A 26,056-nucleotide genomic window follows, 5' to 3' on the forward strand; every position below is an offset into this window, starting at 1 on the left:
TCAAAAATAAAAGTTTTCATTAAACTAATCGTAAGGCGGGGTTTGGGTGCAGAGTTCTAGTTTTGAATAAAAACACGCGGCTGCTGCCAATAGCAGCGGGAGTGTGTCTTATATAGTAAGTAAAGCTTGATTCAGATTTAAAGAATTTTATCCCGCCCCGTGACACTATTTGTACATTTATTCTGAAAGGTAGAATACAAAACCCAGAAGTCCAAATTCAGTACTTGGTAAATCAGTGCAGCTTTTCAAAAAACGTGTAAATATGCGTCGCACAGTCATGACGTAGCAAGTGAAGGTAGTGAAACGTTGTAGGTCGGTTTCTCTTCAAATAACTGCAGTTTTATGGTTATAATGTCCCCCCCCCCCACACACATTCTGTCCATCGGTAGAGATAATCATGTAAGGTAAGACTGTATGGTTGTGACGAATTGGCGACGGTATCTTTTGTAGCTTCAGTAGCATGCTGGATGCTGAGTGATTAAATTGATTCTCGACAAGTCATAGTGTAATTTGGCTGCGCGTGGTCAGTAGTTTTGTCAGAGCAGTTTATAAATAATTGCACTCTACAAGATGTTCTTACTTTACCCAGCCAACTCCTATAACCATTTTTTGACCAATTAGGACGTACTTGACTTTTTGCAGTAGGCATAGTTGTTGATTGGCAGTCCAGGACCTCATAATCATCATCCTATCTTTTCATATTTTTCTTCCCTCTCTCAGTGAAGTCCGTCTGTAGCAGGCCTCCAGCTATGGCACAGATCAACGATCCCAAAATTGCTTTTGCCTACCTGCGCCCTGCCTGTGTCCTGCTGACGCGTGAACCCACAATATCCAATGTGGAAACGTTGGGTGCTCAACTAAGAGATGTTAATGATGCCACTTTACAGCACCTTCAGGAATATGTCCTTTTCCCTCTCCGCTTCGTCCTCAAGGTCCCTGGATCCAAGCGGGAGGGCCTGGTGCAAGCTGTGGCAGAGGCCATAAGTTATGTCTTGGAGAACTCTTGTGTCCGGAGTTGGGACACCCTCAAGGACCTCCTCTCTGAGCTTTGCCTCTGTATTTGTTCTCCCACAGATCCAGGAAAACCTGCAGCTACGTCAGAGGAGCTGAAATCAGCTGTACTGAGGTGTCTAGATGCCCTACTTCATGCAGTTTATGGTGATATAGTTTTCAGGCTCTTTGAGCCCACCATGCTACCTGGGCTGGGAGCCACAATATCACTTCTCCTGGCTCTGGGAGAGCAGGAGAAATCCAGAGACATACAGACAGCCTCCCTGAAGTGTCTCCAAGCTTTGACTCTGCAGTGTGACTGCACCCAAGACCATGTAATCCCAACAATGAAAGAGAGATGCATTCTAGGCAGAGCCATGGCTTCATTCTTACCTGGGATCACAATGGCTTTGGCCAGGATTGTTACAGGGGATTTGAGACAGGGTCATGGAGTCACAGTCAGAGCCATCAAGGTCAGTCACCCCCATATGATGTATATGTTCATGGTTCTATTCAGTGCATCTGTAGTTGTAATCATAGTAATATAGCTAACAACTTGCAACAGTGGTTTGAAGTGCTAAGACAAGTGTGGTACAAACAAATATAATATGATATATGATGAATATAATTTTTAAAAAAATCAACTTTGTTTTGTCTTATTCAGGTGTGGTCCAAGACAGTGGGACTTGTCATGGAAGACACCCAGCTTCTGAACAATGAGTCTGTGGAAGCTCCATCTCCAGATTTGGGGAGGATTGGGGAACTGGTAGTTCTGAGGACACCAGACTGGGTTAAAAACACCTCAGGGAGACTGGCTATACTGCTGAAGAAGATCATCTCCTGTACCTCTGCCCATCAGCACTGGAGAGTGAGGCTGGAGATTGTGGCACTAGCTGACAACCTGTTGGCCAGGTGTAGCCAGTCACTGGGGGAGTGTGTTGGGCCACTGCTGGAAACTCTGGTGGGAGCGGTGAATGACGAGGAGCCCAGGGTCAGAAAGAGGTGATGTATAATTCTAAAGTGAATATTTCTGAGGAATGTGATTGCATGAAAATGGCACAAAACCCAGAAAATCAGTATATGAATTTAACATTAATTTCATTGTTAGACTCTTCTCTTCTCTTCAAGGTGTGAGGTTTCTCTGAAAGAGGTATCAGAGAGAGGTCAGAAGCCTAGCAGTGGTGATGGTAATAACAACAGAAACACTGGTCAGACCTTTGCCAATATCCTCTCAGAGAATCTCCATAATTTAGCCACCTCTCTGCCCAGGCTGATGAGAACATCAGACGACCAAAAGAAGTTGTTTATCCTTAATGTATTTCTGGGATATTTAAAACTTCTGGGACCCCTGGTCACCATGGTGCTGAACTCAGCTGCACATCTGGAACGGATTTCCAAAGCCTTGATGCAGGTATGACTAGGGATAGCATCAACAATGTATTTTTCAATTTGATATTCTCTCAATATTTTTCTATGTCCCAACAAGAGGTGCTACTTATGGTAGCAAAAATATTTGTAATTTGTAGGTCACAATGATGACTTGTTACACAGTTTAAAGATGTTTCAATTCATTTGAAAATGGACACATGTTTAAAATGTGAACATCACCACTGCACATCTCTACAGGTGCTGGAGCTTAACGTGATGGATGTTCGCATCGTAGAGGAGAGGACCTCTGCTAGTACTGTAGAAAGGACGTCAGAGTCAGGTTCCCATGATGCCTATATGGTTCATGGTCAAAGGAAGCATTTCCTCTTCTTCACAGATGATAAAATCCTCTCAGTGCTGATGGAGATCTGCCGGACATTAGGTTTGAGGACTGTTTGATATGGGATCGAGGGGTGATTATTGTAATATATTTTTCATGTACACAGCCCTACTCATACTACAATTATACTTTTATTCTGAGTCACATCAACCAGAGATTGATTAGCATTTAGTAATAGTGTTCATCAAGTCACATTCTCTAATTTGTCTGTCTACAGGTTACTACGGCAACATGTATCTGCTTGTTGACCATTTCCTGGATCTGTACCGAGAATCTTCATTGTACAGGAAGCAAGCTGCCATGGTGCTGAATGAGATTGTGCGGGGCGCTGCAGGTATTGCTGTGGCCACACAGGGTTCGGGGTCAGAGCGGGAAGATCAGGGATGCCACGACTCTCACACCCAGGAAGACCTTAAGGCAGCAGTCGTGTCTGTGATGGAGGAATACATCAGTCTGAACAACTGGCACCTAGCTACTGTCAGTGAGGAAACTGACAGAGACGGGCAAGAACAAGAGGTACATATACAATCTGACAAAACTTTTTAGGACTTTATTTGGGGAATTTTTGTGTGCAGTATAAAACAATCGTTGCTTTGTTTTTGTAAAACTCTATGATACATATTGCAGGGGTTAAAATGATGCATATCCTTATGATTAGTCTTCCTACTATAATTGATGTCAGTGAATGATAATAAAACATTAAGCTCATGTCTCCAGCCATTCATTTTACTCAAATGTATGCACATATAGGGTGCCGTAGCTGAGACATTACAGGTTAGATTCTGCCCCTCTTAAACTTTGAGAATCCCAGATTAGTAGTCTCTGGCTCAGCAATAGGTTGACACGTCTCAAAAACATTCTGTACAGTTCACAAATATGAGACATGACCGGGCTTTAGTTTTACAACCAGTCTCATTATTGTGGAGTTTGGTCTGTTTAGTCTTGCATTCGACCCACGTACTTTCTTAGGTCAAACAAATGCATTCTTAGACTTGTGCTGCTCAAATATTTTCTCTGTTTTATACACTACCGTTCAAAAGTTTGGGATCACCCAAACAATTTTGTGTTTTCCATGAAAAGTCACACTTATTCACCACCATATGTTGTGAAATGAATAGAAAATAGAGTCAAGACATTGACAAGGTTAGAAATAATGATTTGTATTTGAAATAAGATTTTTTTTACATCAAACTTTGCTTTCGTCAAAGAATCCTCCATTTGCAGCAATTACAGCATTGCAGACCTTTGGCATTCTAGCTGTTAATTTGTTGAGGTAATCTGGAGAAATTGCACCCCACGCTTCCAGAAGCAGCTCCCACAAGTTGGATTGGTTGGATGGGCACTTCTTGCGTACCATACGGTCAAGCTGCTCCCACAACAGCTCAATGGGGTTCAGATCTGGTGACTGCGCTGGCCACTCCATTACCGATAGAATACCAGCTGCCTGCTTCTGCTCTAAATAGTTCTTGCACAATTTGGGGGTGTGTTTAGGGTCATTGTCCTGTTGTAGGATGAAATTGGCTCCAATCAAGCGCTGTCCACTGGGTATGGCATGGCGTTGCAAAATGGAGTGATAGCCTTCCTTATTCAGAATCCCTTTTACCCTGTACAAATCTCCCACCTTACCAGCACCAAAGCAACCCCAGACCATCACATTACCTCCACCATGCTTAACAGATGGCGTCAGGCATTCTTCCAGCATCTTTTCATTTGTTCTGCGTCTCACAAACATTCTTCTTCGTGATCCAAACACCTCAAACTTGGATTCATCCGTCCACAACACTTTTTTCCAGTCTTCCTCTGTCCAATGTCTGTGTTCTTTTGCCCATCTTAATCTTTTTCTTTTATTGGTCAGTCTCAGATATGGCTTTTTCTTTGCCACTCTGCCCTGACACCCAGAATCCCGCAGCCGCCTCTTCACTGTAGATGTTGACACTGGTGTTTTGCGGGTACTATTTAATGAAGATGCCAGTTGGGGACCTGTGAGGCGTCTGTTTCTCAAACTAGAGACTCTAATGTACTTATCTTCTTGCTCAGTTGTGCAACGCGGCCTCCCACTTCTTTTTCTACTCTGGTTAGAGCCTGTTTGTGCTGTCCTCTGAAGGGAGTAGTACACACCGGTGTAGGAAATCTTCAATTTCTTAGCAATTTCTCGCATGGAATAGCCTTCATTTCTAAGAACAAGAATAGACTGTCGAGTTTCAGATGAAAGTTCTCTTTTTCTGGCCATTTTGAGCGTTTAATTGACCCCACAAATGTGATGCTCCAGAAACTCAATCTGCTCAAAGGAAGGTCAGTTTTGTAGCTTCTGTAACGAGCTAAACTGTTTTCAGATGTGTGAACATGATTGCACAAGGGTTTTCTAATCATTAATTAGCCTTCTGAGCCAATGAGCAAACACATTGTACCATTAGAACACTGGAGTGATAGTTGCTTGAAATGGGCCTCTATACACCTATGTAGATATTGCACCAAAAACCAGACATTTGCAGCTAGAATAGTCATTTACCACATTAGCAATGTATAGAGTGTATTTCTTTAAAGTTAAGACTAGTTTAAAGTTATCTTCATTGAAAAGTACAGTGCTTTTCCTTCAAAAATATGGACATTTCAATGTGATCCCAAACTTTTGAACGGTAGTGTATATATTTTTAAATTTAAATTCATTTACTGCTTTGATTTCATTGCCTGCTTGTGTGTTTTCAACTGTAGTCATTTTCTAAAACGCTCGATAAGAATCTACATAAGTGTCTGTTGTTTTGCCCTTTTCTCTCTCTCCCAGCTGCTCAGTCACCAGTCCAGACTCCTGTCCATATCCAACAGTAACTTCAACAACACTAACATCAGTCCTTTCCAAGTGGTCCCTTCCTCCTTCAATACGTCCTCCTCCTCATCTTCTATCTCCTCCATCCACCAGCTCAACAGCAACATCTGGCAGCTGTGCATTCAACTAGAGGGCATTGCTTGCTTTGCCCAAGCCTTGGGGCACAACTTTCATCCCCTGTTGATGACATCGCTGTACCCCATGCTGGAAAAGGCGGGGGATGAGACCGTGTTGGTAAGCCAGGCAGCACTGGCCGCCATGTCGGGCATCAGTGAAGCGTGCGACTACGCTTCTCTGAAGGAGCTGATCAATGAGAACTCTGACTACCTGCTCAATGACGTGTCTCTGAACTTGCAAAGGCTCAGCCTTCATCCACAGGTAGAGTAAAAAGCTGGGATGATGACCAAAAACTCAATTTAAGGGGGGGGGGTGCTCAGTGGCTCATTTAGACTATGAGAGCATTTACTAGGGATGGCTTTGGATCAACGTTTGTTCCTGAGCTAGTCTCTCACTCCTTTCCTCTTTCTACCACACTGTTATGCTGTGTCTCCATTCCTCATCTGTTGCCCCCACCCTCAATTGAATACTTAATACTTAATGGAATATGTTTCTTTTCTGTTCTACTTCATCAGGCTCCACGGGTGCTGACGGTGATGTTGGCCCAGTCTGACTCCAGTCTGCTGCCTTTGGTAGGGGATATTGTGCAGGATGTACTGCTGGCTCTGGATCTTAACTATGACCACCGAGCCCCCCTCTTCTGCTCTGTGCTGCATTCTCTCATGAAGGCTCTAGGTGAGACATAACATGCACCCTGAGTAGATACGTGGAGGACAATTAGAGCACAAAAAGCAAGAATTAACTAGTGCCTGTTGTATTTTACCCCGCGTCTCAATGTCATTATTTTAAAAAAAGTGTAGCTCATAGCTCAGAGGCAAGGTTTCTCAATTTTATTTATTTATTTATTTATTTTAATAAATTTATTTCTAGTTTTTCCCCTTATCCCACCCGATTAACCCAATGGCATATGGCCGGAACTCTTGTCGAATAACTCCCCTGGCTCACGTTTCCACGGGAAGGAGATAGGCGTAACACCAGCTTCCTTCAAACTCGTGTCGGCTGCTCTCGCTATTTTACACGCTGAAGCCTCGCATGGATCGCATTACCTTCAGGCTGCGCAGGAGACGTAAGGAGAATGCTTTCGGCTGCTTGGCTGCAGGCGCCCGGATGGGCCAGAGGGGTCGCTGGAGAACGACGAGTCCCCGAACACTACACCGATCTACACCCGCTATCCCTCGGGTAAGGGTGGCCTAATGAATGCCTTACCCCGTGGACGCTCTGGCCGTGACCGGTTACGACGAGTCTGGGATACGAACCTCCCAGCCTCATGACGAGCGGACTGCAAGAACGGCGGTTTATTCCGCTCGGCCACCAGAGTGACAATTTTATTTTTCAATTAGATGTGTTGCAGAACAAATTAATGTTAACTAATTATAGGTCTAACGGTGCAGTTGATTTAACATTAAATGAATTGCAGTATTAGATGTCCTAGAATAGTTATGTAATGGTGCACGTATAGTCGCAAAAATAAAATTATTTAAGTTTGCGACACCTATGCCGGTGTGGGATAATAGTATTGGTGTTTGACCGCTCCAAATCCCAGAGAAACAATTAAAATGGAACGGTTGCAGTGCTTTGTTGTGTCAGCACTTTCCTCACCACTGAACCAAAAAAAACATGGTCGAACTCGAGATTTAGTCATTGGTTTTTTCTGTATCTGTTGGTTGAGGTCTTCTGCAAGCTTTTTGTGCCACATCTGCTTCTCAGCCACAGCAACTTTCTTTCTTCTTTCTGCACGGTGTTACCTCCTTTATGCTTCTGCTGTCCGCTGCTATGGTGTTAACATGAAACACAATGCGGTATATCATTTTGATGGTTAAGTCCCACTTAACCATTAAAATGAGCAACCTCATTGGCGTCTGGGTAGCGAAGCGGTCTATTCCATTGCCTACCAACACGGGGAACGCCGGTTCAAATCCCCGTGTTACCGCCAGCTTGGTGGGGCGTCCCTTCAGACACAGTTGGCCGTGTCTGCGAGTGGGAAGCTGGATGTGGGTGTGTATTGTGGTTGCTGCACTAGCGCCTCCTCTGGTCAGTCGGGGCACCTGTTCGGGGGGGGGGTAGCGTGATCATCCCATGCACTATGTCCCCCTGGCGAAACTCCTCACTGTCAGGTGAAAAGAAGTGGCTGGTGACTCCACATGTATGGGAGGAGGCACGTGGTAGACTGCAGCCCTCCCCGGATCGGCAGAGGGGGTGGAGCAGAGACCGGGATGGCTTGAAAGAGTGGGGTAACTGGCCAAATGCAATTGGGGAGAAAAGGGGGGGGGTTGGTTGGATATTAATGGATTACTTGGCGTCTTAAAATGTCAGCAATAGAATGTGTCACAAGGGACATAGTATGTTTACATGTAAGTCTACAGGATATTAACTTTGATCCTACAATTGTTAAAGCTACACCAGTCACCAGAAACATGCCTAAGTTTATGTCGGTTCCTGATTTTCTTTTTTTTTTTGGTTTGGTTTTAACAACAGTGAGGTGGTTCCCCTCGAGCCGTGGTTGCACCAGCAAACGCGAGAGACCCAACAGGGCCTCCGGCGACCAGGAGATTCTGAATGTTCGCCAGTTCCTGCTGGACTACCGCAGACAGAAAGAGCTGGCAGAGGCCATCGGAGCGGAGGAGGAGGACACGGCGGACCCCGGTAATGGGGTGCATTCAACTACACTGAACTTCCACTGATAGTAATAGTAGCTTATAGTGACACGTAGTAGTAGTATGGAAAGTAATTTCAGATGTCTTGTCGCTCTGCACAGTTCAGAGAAGTGTGGCAATGGTTTTAAAGCCCTTGCTCAGAAAGTGGATAAGAAAGTTACAGCAGTTTGTTTCTCTGAGCTTTCACAGAAGTCATTATAACTCATAGACAATGTTATAATGGACTGAGTTACGAGCCTCCTATAGCCTTCGTACTGAATCATCCTCTAAAAAGTCTGAAGCATTTGTAGTATTCTTCACCAGAAAAGTTGAGGATGCAAGACTCCAGATGTCAATGTCTGATCAAGTCTCATTTGTCGCTGACCGCAGTTCTGCTGGGATGGTGTTTTGAAGCCATCTCCCATGAACTTTGTCCCTACTAAGTTTCTGAAAGAAGTATTTAATTCAGATGGTGTGATTTATTTATCAACAGTCTTTGGCTTAGCGTGGGGGATAGAGCTGCTTATTATTGTTATTATTATTGTTGTTAAATTTATTCTCTGAATTATTTTGTAAATGATCAATTATGATTTATTTTAATGTATTAATTGTAACAGGAGTTCTGTTACAATGCTGTTCCTGTCATTTAGACGGCAATCATAGAAACAAGACTAGGTTCAAACCTAGTTTATGGCTGGACCACCACTACAATTAGAAAGCGGCTGTTTTTGCACAACTATGTTTAAAAAGTGGCTGTTTTGGGCGTCCGGGTGGCGTAGCGGTCTATTCCGTTGCCTACCAACACGGGGATCTCTGGTTCGAATCCCCGTGTTACCTCCGGCTTGGTCGGGCGTCCCTACAGGCACAATTGGCCGTGTCTGCGGGTGGGAAGCCAGATGTGAGTATGTGTCCTGGTCGCTGCACTAGCACCTCCTCTGGTCGGCCGGGGCGCCTGTTCGGGGGGGACTGGGGGGGATAGCGTGATCCTCCCACGCGCTACGTCCCCCTGGTGAAATTCCTCACTGTTAGGTGAAAAGAAGCAGCTGGAGACTCCACATGTATGGGAGGAGGCATGTGGCAGTCTGCAGCCTTCCCCGGATCGGCAGAGGGGGTGGAACAGCGACCGGGACGGCTTGGAAGAGTGGGGTAATTGACCGGATACAATTGGAAGAAAAAATCCCCCCCAAAAATTGTAACTTGTGATATTGGGCTATACAAACAAAATTGACTTGATATATTGGACAGCAGTTTTCAAACCCTGATTACAGTTAAATAGCCCCAATCTGTTTTTATATGAAATAATTACCTGGCTGCAATCACTGCTGCCATGATCACTAGAAAGTCTGGGCGTGATACCCCTTAGGAATGCACTTCAGTTACCACCAACACTGAAGACGCCAATTGTTTTCTCTCTAGCTGCATGTGGCCGTTAATGCTGGTGTTAGTGGATTAGAGGTTTTTGCCGCAAGGCGTTTCAGTAGGATCCATCCATCCATCCATTATCTGAACCGCTTATCCTGCTCTCAGGGTTGCGGGGATGCCGGAGCCTATCCCAGCAGTCATTGGGCAGCAGGCGGGGACACACCCTGGACAGGCCGACAGGCCATCACAGGGCCCACAGACACACACACACACATTCATACTTGGGGGCAATTTAGTATGGCCGATTCATCTAACCTAAGTTTCTTTGGACTGTGGGAGGAAACTGGAGCCCCCAGAGGAAACCCACGTAGACACGGGGAGAACATGCAAACTCCACATGGAGGATGACCCCTGAGGTTAGACTACCCTAGGGCTTGAACCCAGGACCTCATTGCTGTGAGGTGACCGCACTAACCACTGCGCCACCGTGCCACCCTCAGTAGTATCCACAAGCAGCAATATTTTAATGTTCATTAGTGTGCGAACCGTGGCGCTGAGTCACGGCCAATAGGGAAACTCCCACCTCTGTGTTTACCAGCAACATCATTGCTCGGCCGACCGATCATGTAACTTCCCTGACATCATAGGTCGCTGCTAGCTGGAGCCGCCATTGGTCACCTGATCCACCGGCCCAATTGTGTCAGACTGATCAGTCAGTCAGTCACGCTAACTATGAGCAGCCAGTCAGTCAGGGGCATTCGTGTTTGTAGGGCTGGCCCTGCTGGCTGGGCCAGCCAAGAATGAATACAGGGATACAATAAAAATATAACGACTGAAAATGTATTGTGACTGCACACCCAGGTTACCAGGTTGGAGGATAATTTCAAAAGCTTCCTTTCTACACTATCATCACTCTACAAACCTAACTTGTTCTCACAGCCGTGCCTCCGCCAGTGGAGGCTGATTTGGACTCCGAGGGTCCAGATGTGAAAGCAGAGCTCCCCTCACACATCACCATCACTAAAGATGTCATGGAGCGCTGTGTGCACCTACTATCTGACCCCAAGCCCAGGCTACGACTCAAGGTATGCCCCCCCCGTGTGTGTGTTGTGTGTATGTGTGTGGCCACAGGTGTGTCATGTGTCTGTGTGTAAAAGCATGCATCTGTGTGTTAGTGTTTGTTTTAGCTGCACGTTTTAAATTTGAGATGCTTTCTTTTACATCACATCATTTCTTATCTACTGCGCACACACACACACACACACACACACACACACACACACACACACACACACACACAATGAACGTGTGTATTCGTTGACATGCTCTCAATGTGTGTTTGTGCTCAGGTGTTGGACATGTTGGAGCTGTGCGTGTGTGTGCTGAGTGAGAGGGAAAATGAACTGCTGCCTATGGCCCATCGCTGCTGGCCCGCCCTGCTACAGAGACTGACCGCAGATGAGCCGCTAGTAGTCCTCCGGGCCTTCACGGTATGTTTCCAGACATTTAATTTTGCAGTGTATATTTACCGGTCAACAACAGGGAAAGTGTATCCCTCCACTTTTCTGAGAGCGAGCAGGGTATAGTATAGATGATCAACCCATTTATGAAGAAGTCTTCCTGCTTTGCATTCATGTCATGTCAGCAAACAGACTGAGCAGAACTTTGTGGACACTACAGATTGGCATCTTGAACTCGTGTACTGCACAAGATGCAGTATAATATCTATGATCTCTTAACATGTACGATATGAATATGGCTTTATATACCCCTTAGGTGCTGTGTACACTTGGTGAGTGCTGCGGTGACTTCTTGAGGGCACGAGTGTCCAAAGAAGTTCTCCCAAAGCTAACCTCCTCCTTGACCAGGCAGGCACCGATCAGCGCCAGGGCTGGACCCATCTACACACACACCCTGGCTCACAAACTGCAGCTGGCGGTACTGCAAGGCCTGGGGTCACTGTGTCTGAGGCTTGACATGGGTAGGAGAGCACACACACACACACACACACACACACACACACACACACACACACACACAGATACACACACAAGTGAACTGACACAAATACAAATACACACATCAAGAATCTAGTTGTGTATTAGTGTGCGCTTGCACAATTGGGCGGCACGGTAGCGCAGTTACCTCACAGCAAGAAGGTCCTGGGTTTGAACCCCAGGGTTGTCCAACCTTTGGGGTCTTCCCAGGCTGTCCTCTGTGTGAAGTTTGCATGTTCTCCCCGTGTCTGCGGTGGGTTTTCTCCAGGTGCTCCGGTTTCCCCCACCATCAAAAAGACATGCATGTTAGGGTTAATACTCTTGTCTGTGCCCCTGACCGAGGCATGGCAAGACAAACTGGAGTTGGTCCCCGGGTGCTGCACGGCGGCTGCCCACTGCTCCTAGCGACACAGCTAGGATGGGTTAAATGCAGAGAGGAATTTCCCCTCGGGGATCAATAACGTATCTCAAAATTAAAATTAGAATACACATACAGACACAATGTACATCTCTCTTTACTAAAAGGGCAGGGGCCACAGGAGAACACACACACACTTGCTTGCTTGCTGGTTGTCCATCGTGCCCGATGATGACCATCTTCTTCTATTTGTGGGTCCTTTGAGGACTCAGATAGCAGAAGATACCTGCGCAGAGATGGTTTTTAAAGTGGCATGGGGGGTGCGCTTCTCCCAACGCCACATGACTTGATTGTAGAGGAGATGGTTCTGGCAAGGGGGATCCCTAGACGACCGGCACCTCCACAAAACTGCAGGGGGCTGCCGGAAATCCAGTTTTTCCGAAACTGCCTCGAAGCGTGCCGCCATAGCTTGCTTTTCTGTTGGGGTAAGCTCCCTTAGCCTTATGTCTTCCAGACTCACCCACAAGGCAGCGGGGCAGTGGTTGATAGGTGCCAGGGCCTGCACACCATATCTCTGGGGCCCACTGCTGCTCCGAGATCCCCTGCCAAGTTAGCCTGGGGCCGCAAGACCCCAGTTACCATGTGTGGCCACGGGGACGCCTGGCAGGAGTCTTGGTGAAGGAGAGGCTATGTACTGGCAAGGGAAGGCTTACACGCTAGGATGCTTCCCTATTCGCCACAAAGGCTAGCCAGCGGCAGCAAGCTAAGGGCAGGAAGGACACAAGCGGGTTGGAAGAACACATGCACCTTCCCTCCAACTACACACTGCTGCACTAGACGCATCACAACACCCTGTGTGTATGTACACACACAACACACACACACACACACACACACACACACACACCAGATCAGGGACAGTGACACGGAAAAGACAGCAAAAACACACAATCTCTCGATGTATATGGAGTTAGCCATGTACACAGACACACATTCAAGGACATGAAAATGCACAGGGAAAAAGATACACACGCACACACACACACACACACATGCGTGCACACACACATCAATTGGAAAAATAAGCCACTCTGATTAAACTCATATTTTTGAAGGCGTCGTCAGAAAACGTGTATTATTTTCACCACTAGGTGTCAGTGTTGTATAAACATAGTACCCAGACGCTTAGCCGTTCTTCACGTACTGCAATGAGAGACGTTGGTGCAGCTCAATTCCTAACAGAGACTTGTAAAAACAACAGGGAGAACCTTCACTCCTGACCGATCCAGGTTCACACACCGTTTCTTTGACTTGTTTGCTCATGTGTTTGAGATGATGTAGTTTTCACTGGCTGCCCGTTTATACCAGTGAACGATGTATGAATTTAATATCGGCAGTTTTGCATTTGTGATACAAATGTGTCACAAATGAAAGGACCCTTTTCAAAGACAGATTTCTCCTTGTTGGGTGAAAGCAGGTCATTCTGCATCAGAGTCAGTTCTTCAATGGGTTACTTTTTATAAATTATAGTTGATTTTCCATATGAAATCAACAGATTTTATCTAATTGAGTAGAGAGGGAATCGGTGTTCAGAAGAATTTCAGTTAATTAAGTTGCAAAATTGTTTGAAACTTGTGTCCTTAAGGACACAACACATGAATAAGTACTTTGCTGATGTGGATTTTTTTTTTTTTTTTTGGATGTTCCACGTCGAGTTAATCACCAACGTTTTGCTGCCCACTGTGACATTACATGACGTCAGAGTAAAAACCTATAAAGTTCATCCAATTGGCAAGGGAGCTCATTACCCGGGTGTTACAATGAATTAAAATAATCCGTTTTCTGTCTTTGGCTGGCTCAGTCATTAACAATATTGCCACACACAACAGATTCCTGGTTTCAAGGACCAGGGCAGCAAGCCAAAGACGTCCTGTTTTTGAAAATCATATCTAGGGCCCACAGCTGAGTTGTTTTAATGACAGTAGGCTTTTCGGCCTATCCTACATACGGAGTTTTTGCATTAGCATTTGATCAATAAACCAACCAGTGACTCATCACAAGTCTTTTGTCATCGTCATATGAATATTTCGTGATATGGTGCTGATGATCATATTGCAGCATTTTGCAAAATACATCCATCCATCCATCCATCCATCCATCCATCCATCCACCCATTATCCAAACGGCTTATCCTGCTCTCAGGGTCGCGGGATGCTGGAGCCTATCCCAGCAGTCACTGGGTGGCAGGTGGGGAGACACCCTGGACAGGCCGCCAGGCTGTCACAGGCCCCACACACACTCCCCTAGGGACAATCTAGTACGGCCGATTCATCTGACCTTTTTTTTTTTTTTGTGAAAATCAATCAATTTTTGAATTTTTTGAATTTTGAAAATCAATTTTGTGAATATTGATTTATTAAAATCTTTCATCACAGGACTGTATTTGGATATTTAAAATCCATGTTTGCACTGGAGCACTGTTATTTTTTTTTTTTGGGGGGGGGGGTTGCACCAATGAAATCACATGGTGTTTTGCAATCTCAGCTTCGTGATCCTTTTTATGAGGTAGTTACCTCATTTTTGATACAGCTGTGTAGTTCCTGGTTTGAAATTGTATTCAAACTCCCACACTGGTGGCAACCTTTCATCCAGCATAGGCGTAGGTTGAATCCTCTTTTAAAGCGCTGTGAATCTCTGTCGGAGCAAGAGTTTCAAGTATGGCTTGGCTCAGTGCGGTTCTCTGTCCAATTGCCATGAAGACCCCCCTATGAGTGGGTTCTCAGAGGTAGCTATCCCATCAGTCATTTCTCAAGGACCCCTACATCTCGCTGTCAGTCCTACCGCGACCCACTGACCTCAGTCGATGTTTCAGCATCTTACAAAGGTCTTGTCTCTCCTCAGGTACTCCATCTCACTGGCAGAGGTGATTGTACCTGAAGCGTGTTTTTACTCAGCATCATTTTCTTCCTTATCTTAATGCCACGCTGGATCCCTAAGTGAAGGTCCTCAGATAGACAGACGAACAGAAGTTCCCAGACACAGTACATCAGCTCTACAGAGAGACGTCATATCAGAGGCACAGACTGTGCTAAACTCCCGCTGTGCTCCATGCCGTTCAAGTTGCTTCTGCACTGAAGGTTGCACAAACTCAGGCTGTCAGCACTGACATGGATTCCCACCATCCCTCTCCTTTATCTCTCAGCTATCATCAAAACAATCAAAACACAAACAGAAGCCATCTCTTAATGATTGTCTCTGGTCCCTCACCTCCTGCTGTCCAAAAAGCAATGCATATATACATGCATGCACGCATGCATACTGGCATGTATGCATACTTGCATGCATACATGCATGCAACATGAAAACATGGCACCTATTGGAGATGATATAGCGTTCATACACCTGGTGTATTTTGAGGGAGGAGGAAGTAGATTGAGTATGATGGCTGCTCATCAGCCAGCAGCAGGAAATGAAAATAATGCCTAAGCTCTAGGGATGTATTAAAGTAGTTGTGGCAAGTGTCCACAGCAGCCAGCTGTTGATTTATAGGTCCACATTGGCAGCGGCAGGCAACAGGTGAGGAGACACTCTCTCTCTCTTTCAAGAATGTCAGCAGCTACAAGAAAACTGATCTTAGCACCGAGTGTAAAAGCGGATATGTAACTGAATAGTGAAGTAAATATGTAAGGCCACTGTCCCTGTACATTCTGCCTTATGTTCCCCCCATAGTGCTGGATGATATGGAAAGTGTGATTACAATAAACATAGGGGAGTTGAGCATCCGGTAGCGTGGCGGTCTATTCCATTGCCTGCACGGGGATCGCTGGTTTGAATCCCCGTGTTACCTCTGGCTTGGTCGGGTCTCCCCACAGACAAAATTGGCCATGTCTGCGGGTGGGAAGCCGGATGTGGGTATGTGTCCTGGTCGCTGCACTAGTGCCTCCTCTGGTCAGTTGGGGTGCCTGTTTGGGGGGGGGGGGGATAGCGTGATCCCCCCATGCGCTACGTCCCCCTGGTGAAACTCCTCACTGTCAGGTGAAAAAAAGTGGCTGGCAACTCCACATGTATCGGAGGAGACATGTGGTAGTCTGCAGCCCTCCCCGGATCGGCAGAGGGGGTGGAGCAGCAACCGTAACGGCTCAGAAGAGTGGGATAATTGGCCAGGTACAATTGGGGGGAAAAAATGGGGGGGGGGGAATCCAAGAAAAAAAAAAAACATAGGGAAGTTTACACAATATGGATATATATATATATATATATATATATATATATATATATATATGACAGTATCTGTTTACCTGTGCAAAAACACCATGGTTAGGGTGCAGCTGAGGTTCATCACATTGAACTGTTTGGTAACGTAGAGTACAATACCAAAACCAATGTTTTCAAGTAAAGTTCCATCAACTATTTCAGACCTGATTTTGTGAGAAATTGTAGATAACAGATTCTCATTATCATTAATTTGGACAACAAAATTGTGCATTGCGATGTGACGATATCCAATATTTATCCCGATGCATTACCATTGGAAAAGGGTAATATTAGATTCTCTCCGTATTCAAGAGGGTTTCCTTCCCTGGTCCAAAGACGTGTGTGCAAGGTGAACTGGGGAGCGTTCATCGTCCCTGGGTGCGATATAAACGGTGTGTGTCTGACAGGCAGAGCTGCTCTGCGGCTGACGCTGTGCTCCCAGTGTGGTCATTGTAGACAGCAAAACGACAAATTCCCATTGGAATAAATGGATCAATAAAATCTAACCGCTCTAGCTTGTTTTTTTTTTTGTGGTTTTTTTGCACCATGCTACCATCATTTGGGGATGTAGAGTTGATGCTAAGCATTTGTGAAGGGTGGGGTGGGCTCCTTGACGAGAAGTGTTGTATTGCACCCCAGCAAAACTACTTTGACCTGAATAATAGGCAAGGCTCGGCGTTTTCGGTTTTTGTTTTTCAAAGCCATCAGGCATGCCAAATTTCGTCACAAGAGGACACTGTTGCATAACTTCACACGAACAGGAACAGCTTTTGAATCCATGGAAACATAAAGTCAGTTTAAACCGATCTGCTCCTTCTAAAAAAATCTGGGTATTTTTCGGTGAAAATCGGTAAAAACTGGAAACGCTGAGCCTTGATAATAGGGCTAAAAAAATGGAATTAGTAGAGTAGAAGTTTGTTCCTCCACCATATTCTAATACCTGTTGAGGATCCGTGCGATATTCAAGTTGAAGATCTTGCATGGTTCATTTTTTTTTTTTTAAAAACCCAGATGCTGGTTTATTTCCCCTCATGTGAAGTGGAGCGTGGAAGGAGGATCAAACATCGAGACGCGGAGGCGGTTTCTTTATGCGTCTGCGGTGCGTGGCGGCCCTGCATTTCTTCACTCTGAGCCAAACGGGAGAGAAAAGCGGGGGAGATTTGGAGGAGATTTAGTGGGCAGTGGCAGTAAGACGGGAGGGGTGGGAAGAGGGGGGGGGGAGAGAAACGGAGGGAGAGAGCCAGAGGCTGCGGCTGTACTCGTGTGAATATGGACTTGGCTCCGGCTTACCTCTGGGACGCCTGCAGCAAGCCAATTACCGAACCTTAGACACAGAGAGGAAAGACTGGCCGGGGGGGGGGGGGGGCGGAGGTAAAAGAGAGAGAGAGAGGGAGAGAGATACAGGCGGACTGAATCAAACAATACATTTCAGCTCCAGCGTTTATTCCTTCATACTACCAAGACCAGTGGCACCTGGCTCCTTTTTTTTTTTTCCTTCAGATTTCCCCCTATTTTGACTTCCTTCGCCAGTTCGACTCGGCAAACAGACTACAGCCTACGGCTACGGTACCAGAAATCACCAAATAATCCCATTTAGCGGTGAAATATGCATCCGTGGTTTTCTTCCAGACATGCTCTGAGCAGGCCTTGTGTGTGTGTGTGTGTGTGTGAGAGAGAGAGAGAGAGAGAGAGAGAGAGAGAGAGAGAGAGAGAGAGAGAGAGAGAGAGAGAGAGAGAGAGAGAGAGAAAGAGAGAGAGAGGCTTGAATTGCAGCAGTAAGGAGCTTAGGGAATCTTGCAAATGTCTCCTGGGAGCAGGAGGATGGGGCGTGAGAGATGGGAAGGGCAGATGAATGGGTGCAAGGGGAATACGTGTGAGGGGATGGGAAGTGGCTGGAGCCGCAACAGGAGTGAGCTGAAAGGTTGCGTGTTGGAAGTTGGGAGTGAGGATGTGCATTTGGTTCATGCACATCAAGCGGCATGATAAAGAAACGGAAAGTGAAATTGGAGATAGGCGCGGCGAGAAAGGAGAGGATTGTGGGTGTGGATGTGATGGAAATGGCCTGCGGGGCTCCTACTGCAAACCTCAGTACCATCCTCTGTGTACCGTCCACTTCCCCCGACTTCCCTGTCCACCGATAGATAACACCTTTACATCTCAGCCGTGTTGCCCTGTCTTCCTTCTTATGGGAGTAAAGGAACATCTTTAAGTGAATATTTCATGAAATAGAATTAGTTTTGCCACTCAAAATGTAATTTTAAGACTTTAGTATTGCATTATTTTTTTTTAATATATATATACACTACCGTTCAAAAGTTTGGGATCACCCAAACAATTTCGTGTTTTCCATGAAAAGTCACACTTATTCACCACCATATGTTGTGAAATGAATAGAAAATAGAGTCAAGACATTGACAAGGTTAGAAATAATGATTTGTATTTGAAATAAGATTTTTTTTACATCAAACTTTGCTTTCGTCAAAGAATCCTCCATTTGCAGCAATTACAGCGTTGCAGACCTTTGGCATTCTAGCTGTTAATTTGTTGAGGTAATCTGGAGAAATTGCACCCCACGCTTCCAGAAGCAGCTCCCACAAGTTGGATTGGTTGGATGGGCACTTCTTTGAGCAGATTGAGTTTCTGGAGCATCACATTTGTGGGGTCAATTAAATGCTCAAAATGGCCAGAAAAAGAGAACTTTCATCTGAAACTCGACAGTCTATTCTTGTTCTTAGAAATGAAGGCTATTCCATGCGAGAAATTGCTAAGAAATTGAAGATTTTCTACACCGGTGTGTACTACTCCCTTCAGAGGACAGCACAAACAGGCTCTAACAGGTACTATTTAATGAAGATGCCAGTTGGGGACCTGTGAGGCGTCTGTTTCTCAAACTAGAGACTCTAATGTACTTATCTTCTTGCTCAGTTGTGCAACGCGGCCTCCCACTTCTTTTTCTACTCTGGTTAGAGCCTGTTTGTGCTGTCCTCTGAAGGGAGTAGTACACACCGGTGTAGGAAATCTTCAATTTCTTAGCAATTTCTCGCATGGAATAGCCTTCATTTCTAAGAACAAGAATAGACTGTCGAGTTTCAGATGAAAGTTCTCTTTTTCTGGCCATTTTGAGCATTTAATTGACCCCACAAATGTGATGCTCCAGAAACTCAATCTGCTCAAAGAAGTGCCCATCCAACCAATCCAACTTGTGGGAGCTGCTTCTGGAAGCGTGGGGTGCAATTTCTCCAGATTACCTCAACAAATTAACAGCTAGAATGCCAAAGGTCTGCAATGCTGTAATTGCTGCAAATGGAGGATTCTTTGACGAAAGCAAAGTTTGATGTAAAAAAAATCTTATTTCAAATACAAATCATTATTTCTAACCTTGTCAATGTCTTGACTCTATTTTCTATTCATTTCACAACATATGGTGGTGAATAAGTGTGACTTTTCATGGAAAACACAAAATTGTTTGGGTGATCCCAAACTTTTGAACGGTAGTGTATATGAATTTATTTCTAATTTTTCCCCTTATCCCACCCAATTAACCCAATGGCATATGGCCGGAACTCTTGTCGAATAACTCCCCTGGCTCATGTTTCCACAGGAAGGAGATAGTCGTAACACCAGCTTCCTTCAAACTTGTGTCGGCTGCTCTCGCTATTTTACACACTGAAGCTTCGCATGGATTGCATCACCTTCAAGCCGCGAAGGAGGCGTAGGGAGAATCTTTTCAGTTGCGTGGCTGCAGGCGCCCGGGTGGGCCAGAGGGGTCGCTGGAGAACGACGAGTCCCCGAACACTACACCGATCTACACCCACTATCCCTCGGGTAAGGGTGGCGTAATGAATGCCTTACCCCGTGGACGCTCTGGCCGTGACCGGTCACGGCGAGTCTGGGATACGAACCTGCCAGCCACATGACGAGCTGCTTGCAAGAACGGCGGTTTATTCCGCTCGGCCACCAGAGCGGCCCATTATTGCATTATTGATTACTTATCACACACATAATTTCAAACTTTGAAAGTTCAATCAATGTGATAAAGATAATTTACATAAAATGAGGAAGCAAGCCGCATGCCGATCATAGTAAACCTACTTGGCATTTTGTTTTGACAAACTCCACATGGAATATAGAAATGCTTGAGCTAGCTCTGAACATCTGTCTGTGTATCAAAGAATAACATTAGGGGGCATCTGGGTGGTGTGGCGGTCTATTCCGTTGCCTACCAACACGGGAATCTCCGGTTCGAATCCCTGTGTCACATCTGGCTTGGTCGTGCGTCCCTACATACACAATTGGCCGTGTCTGCGGGTGGGAAGCCAGATGTGGGTATGTGTCCTGGTCGCTGCACTAGCACCTCCTCTGGTCAGTCGGGGCGCCTGTTCAGGGGGCAGGAGGGAACAGGGGAAATAGCGTGATCCTCCCACACGCTACACCCCCTGGTGAAACGCTTCACTGTCAAGTGAAATTAGGGGGCTGGCAACTCCACATGTATCGGAGAAGGCATGTGGTAGTCTGCAGCCCTTCCCGGATTGGCAGAGGGGGTGGAGCAGCGGCCAATATGGCTCGGAAGAGTGGGGTAATTGGCCAAGTACAATTGGGGAGAAAAGGGGGGAAACAGGCCCGCACTGCTATGCATTAAAATCTTTTTTTCCTGTATCCGTGAGGTGGGGCAAAGTGAACAGAGATCCTGGGTCATATTCAGAGAGGTATGGTGTTTTTGTTTTTGTGATTTCTCAGGTGAGGCTGACCTGGACGCTGTAAGTGAGGCCTGCCTGCCCTATCTGAGCTGCAGACAGCCCGTCAGACTGCAAGAGGCCTCCCTCATGTAAGTACCACATCCAAGTCCATTGTGTTTTGATGACATCAGTTATTGAGTTAAAGCTGAAAGCTGTAATTTGTTCAGTTGATAAACGGTCATTTTGTTCATCTGGATCATGGAGTCAGGTTACATACACTAACCAGTATCCTTACTACGGTTGGAGACACTTTCCAGTTGTCGTATGTGCTGTTGACATTTTTCAGTCAGTTCACACCAACAGGTCCAGCTGCAAACACATACGTGTTGGAAGAAACCTCAGCAGGAAAAGAGACTGAAATGTGATGCTTCTGTTGGACAAACAATCAGTATCACTGTAGAACAGTGTCACAATTTTGATGTAGTTTGCATCATCATCATCATCATCATCGGCGGTCACTCGGGGTCGAGTATGACCATCCTCCCTCTGGGTCCCTCTGGGTCCTCAGGTGGATGTAGAGGTCGATCCTGGGGCCACATAATGGGAGGACGCATGCGCGTGACAGCTTTTAACATGGAGAGGCTGATGCGCCTGCAGCCACCACACGGTCCTTGGCAGGGGGTGGCCAGAGTCCAATGGCATGAAGAACCAAGACGGTAGGGGACCACCCTCTGTTGCAGCCTTATTCCACCTTCTCTGCTGTTGTTTCCTGGAGACATCTTCCACCAGTTCCGCCGTTGAGGTCTTTGTTGGATCGTGCTTTGTCTGGAACCTCCCCCTTGACCTAGCCGCCTTGGGTGACCCTACCAGGGGCCAAGCTCTGGACGGCATAGCTCTTGGGATCATTGGTACACGCAAACTTCTCCACCACGGCAAGGTAACGATCCATTTGACTGCCGACGTTGGCTTTGGTTTGAGGTTCCCATTCTTACAAGGGTTCAGACTATTTACTGGTTTCTGACTGCACATGAGTGACTGGCTGCTACATCTTGTTTGTAGTCTCCGTAAGTAAGTTGTAACAGGTCTGTTTCTCTCTGCTGCCTACATGCAACTATACTGGAGCTTTGTTCTACTGTAATTACAATTGTCTGTCCAGCAGAATCGTCACATTGTTGTAAAGTTTCAAATGGATAAAATACAGAGGAAAGTCACAGTGCAGCTTTAATATGTGAAATACAGTTACTGTATAAATAATGAGTAAATAAGATAATATATGATCAATAATCAGGAATATTTATTTGTCATTTCATTCCATGCACCTGCGCACATGAAATGAAATGAAATATCGTTTCCCCCAGCCCACAGCAGTGCAACACAAAGACATACACACATACACACACATAGCCAAACTACAAGAACACATATAGCCAAACTACAAAAAAAAAAGCCTAAACTACAAAACACATATATCCAACATAGCAACAAAACAAAAAAAAAAGTTTTTTTAAAATTCACTGTCCAAGAGCGTGAACGCCAGGATGACTGTCAGAACTGCCGGTCTGCATGGGCTCTGCAGTTAGCTTAGCTTGCCCCGCTTTCGCATCCTGTCAGACCGCCCTCGGTGTTTCCTCCTCAGGCACAGCTCCAGGCAGGGCCGTGGTCCCTGGGCCCACCGTACACGCAGACCAGGCTCCCCCAGCCAATCCAGTGCCAGCTCTCCCAGCCAGGCACCCCCGACAAATATGTTTAATGCACGAGATGTCACAAGAGATACCTTTAATGGTTACGGTCATGACACCCTCTTCATCAAATGTCAATCACTGACCACTGTGACCTCCAAACCATTTCAAGGTAATACCACGTTATTAATGTGGGCTAGTACTGGTCCCTCTGGCTTACTGTTTAGCGTCCTGTGTGTCATAAAATCCCTCAGTGAGGGAACCTGCGTCCTTTGATTTAATGTACAAGGCTTATCTCTGTATTGAGCAAAGGAAGGTTTGTGTGTGCACGAGGAGTCTCCTCAGCAGGACACGCAGCAGAAGGTGCCTGTGTAGCTCCATGAGGACATCCAACAGCACAGAGCCCAGCCGGAGTACACTGTTTAACGTCTCTATCAAGGCACACCTGTCGACACACTTCCTTTAGTATTTTTCTAGATCTGGATTTACTGAGACACTTGAGAAATGAGGGGCCGCCTGCGGAGACACCCTTGGAAGAAGAAGTGGTGTCTGGTGTAATGAGACAACAGTTAAAGGTAGACATGTTAGCTGTTGAGGGGATTGACCTTTCCGGGAGGGAACATTTCTCTCGCACAATACCCGTCATGTCAGCCATCACACCAAAGCAGAAGGCTCTTAATCACACGAGGAGTTCATAGCAGGTTATGCTTCTGAAATGGGAACTTTGTGTGGTGGCTGTGTCCGTCAAACAGCTGCAGGACCTGCTCAGCCAGAGCTGACCTGCTGGTTCACTTGACATGAAGCCAGTTGAAATTAATGCACCTCTAGTATGCACCGTCTGAAGTCCATCCATTTTCCAAACCCCTTATCCTGATCTCAAGGTCGCGGGGATGCCGGAGCCTATCCCAGCAGTCATTGGGCAGCAGGTGGGGGAGACACCCTTGACAGGCCGCCAGGCCATCACATGGCAGACACACACATTCACACCTAGGGACAATTTAGTACGGCCGATTCACCTGACCTACATGTCTTTGCACTGTGGGAGGAAACCAGAGCACCCGGAGGAAACCTGTCTGAAGTCGGTTTAAGTAATTACGTTTCTTTTCCTATAGAAAATGTAAGGCATCTTGGACACTTTACACCTTTAAGGGTATGTACTGCCCTGGACGGGGTGCATGTTTCTATAGGGGTCTGTTAAACATATCCATATACTGTTTCTTCTCTTTTCACAGGGTTTTTCGTCATTTAATCCAAGTGGACCCAGATGCTTTCTGGTTTTTACTGAACGAGCTACACTGCCCTTTCTGCTACACCCCACCCCACCCTGACCTTCAGCCCATCCTCCTGAGCGGGATGGGTCGACCGAGGGACGAGTACACAGACAACATCCTCAAACTGCTGAAGGAGTTTGACTCGCCTGCTGAGGAAGCCAGTCAGAGCCTCAGTCGAATGGCAGACTGAGGAAAGACGTGGCTGAAGATGGTCCAGAATGCAATTTCCTGTGAATACATTGACAACAGTCCATCATCCAAGCCGCTTGTCCCAATGCGGGTCGTGGGATGCTGGATGTGGGGAAACCAGAGCACCTGGAGGAAACCCACGCAGACACGGGGAGAACATGCAAACTCCACACAGAGGACGACCCAGGACAACCCCCAAGTTTGGACTACCCCAAGGTTCGAACCCAGGACCTTCTCACTGTGAGGCAATAGCGCTAATCACTGGGCCACCGTTGACAATAGTGCATCGTTTAATTTGAATGCAATTGTTCTATTTATGCTTTAATAAGCATGTCTTTTTTCTATAAGAAGGACACTTTTTTGTTTGTTTTTTCCTAACTAGCCAGCTATTGTGATGTGTTTGAAGCCCTCAGACCCCGTATGAGTTCAAGACACGTTCAGATGAGACAGGGCCTAGCCACGATTATCATCACTTTTGCCAGTGGGAGACACCCCAGACCACATACACACCCCCCTACACCTGCCTTGAGGCATCATAACGGGTGTGTGAGCCCGCCAGCCAGGGGCAACAACATTGCCATGTGTTTTGTATTTAGCTGGCCTGGCGTAATGTTAGCGGGCACGGTGCCTCTTTATCTTAACCTGTACTGTTACTAATCCTGCTGCCAGCGCTGACAACGGCACCATTAGTCATCAGCAGGAACGGGAGCTTTGGCAGCAGCTGTTGAACACAGACAACTGCCTGATAATATTCCTCCTTAATGCGCAGGGATAGCCCTGTGCATTAAGGAGGAACACGCTGAGAGAGTGCAATGGCCAAATGCTATTTCTTCAATACAACAGAGCCATTACTGAGTCCGATTTATGAAAACCATCAGACCTTGGTCCACCAAAACACCTGGAGATGAAATCAGCACCTCTTTAATGGTCAACGTTCTGGGGAAAAAATTAGATGAGATTTCACTGTTTTTCTCCCTCTACAGCGCCCTGGATAAAAATTAGGTAAACATGTAAGATTTTCATCAAAGTTAATTGTGGGATGGCGTCTGGGTGGCGTGGCGATCTATTCTGTTGCCTGCCAACAGGGGGATGTGGGTGTATGTCCTGGTCGCTGCACTAGCGCCTCCTCTGGTTGGTCTGTTTGGGAGGAGGAGGGGGAACTGGGGGAATAGCGGGATCCCCCCCACATGCTAGGTCCACCTGGTGAAACTCCTCACTGTAAGGTGAAAAGTAGCGGCTGGCGCCTCCACATGTATCAGTTGTAGCCTGTGGTAGTCTGCGGCCCTCCCCGGATCGGCAGAGGGGGTAGGGCAGTGACCGGAACGGCTCAGAAGAGTGGGGTAATTAACCAAGTACAACTGAGGAGAATAAAAGGGGGTGGGGGTTAATTGCGGGATTCCTCAAAGTGACTTTCACCCGTCTGTTATCTCCAAACCAGTGAGGGAGACCAGGAATTATGATTACAGACACACTGCGGTTTCCTATACAACCTTTTATTTGATGTGATAAAGGCATACAGTTAAGAGTGAGACCAAACATTCTAGAAATGTACAATAGTTTCCTCTTTTTACAGTGAAAACAAAGCAAAGTTACAGATTGAGAAACAACCCCCATTATTCCTGCTTTCCTTTCACACCGTCACCTCTCTGATTCGGCTGTAAAGAGATGGATGCCCCGCATGCCCATGGGACACCCGGCGATGTAAGCGATCATGTCTGGCAGGTACATTTGCCAGAAGCGGCGGCTGCTTTTTCCTCACACTATATTTATAGTTGTGTTGCTAAAAGCCAAATTTGATATTCCCTTTTGGTTTTGTCTATTTGATGAAATACCTCGTGGGGTTAAGTGCAACATCTCCCATCCACAGTTGCTCATATCTTACAAACGTGTTGTAGTGAATTCAGGGGGCAGCCGGGAACCGCTGCACCCGGGACACCA

General features: G+C 46.3%; 1 protein-coding gene across 1 annotated transcript; it reads left to right on the forward strand.

The window, feature by feature from the left end:
* Window positions 1–356: 356 nt before the first annotated feature.
* Window positions 357–25,029, forward strand: tti1 (TELO2 interacting protein 1). Its single transcript, XM_056273324.1, has 14 exons — window positions 357–404; window positions 721–1,463; window positions 1,655–1,992; window positions 2,119–2,401; window positions 2,617–2,800; window positions 2,976–3,274; window positions 5,541–5,960; window positions 6,215–6,374; window positions 8,175–8,342; window positions 10,634–10,779; window positions 11,044–11,184; window positions 11,471–11,675; window positions 21,041–21,128; window positions 23,891–25,029. The coding sequence occupies exons 2-14, from the start codon at window positions 750–752 to the stop codon at window positions 24,117–24,119; spliced, it is 3,375 nt and encodes a 1,124-aa protein (XP_056129299.1). The 5' UTR covers window positions 357–404; window positions 721–749; the 3' UTR covers window positions 24,120–25,029.
* Window positions 25,030–26,056: the final 1,027 nt, after the last annotated feature.

The sequence above is a fragment of the Lampris incognitus genome, chromosome 2, assembly GCF_029633865.1.
Source record: "Lampris incognitus isolate fLamInc1 chromosome 2, fLamInc1.hap2, whole genome shotgun sequence".
Classification (NCBI taxonomy): Eukaryota; Metazoa; Chordata; class Actinopteri; order Lampriformes; family Lampridae; genus Lampris; species Lampris incognitus.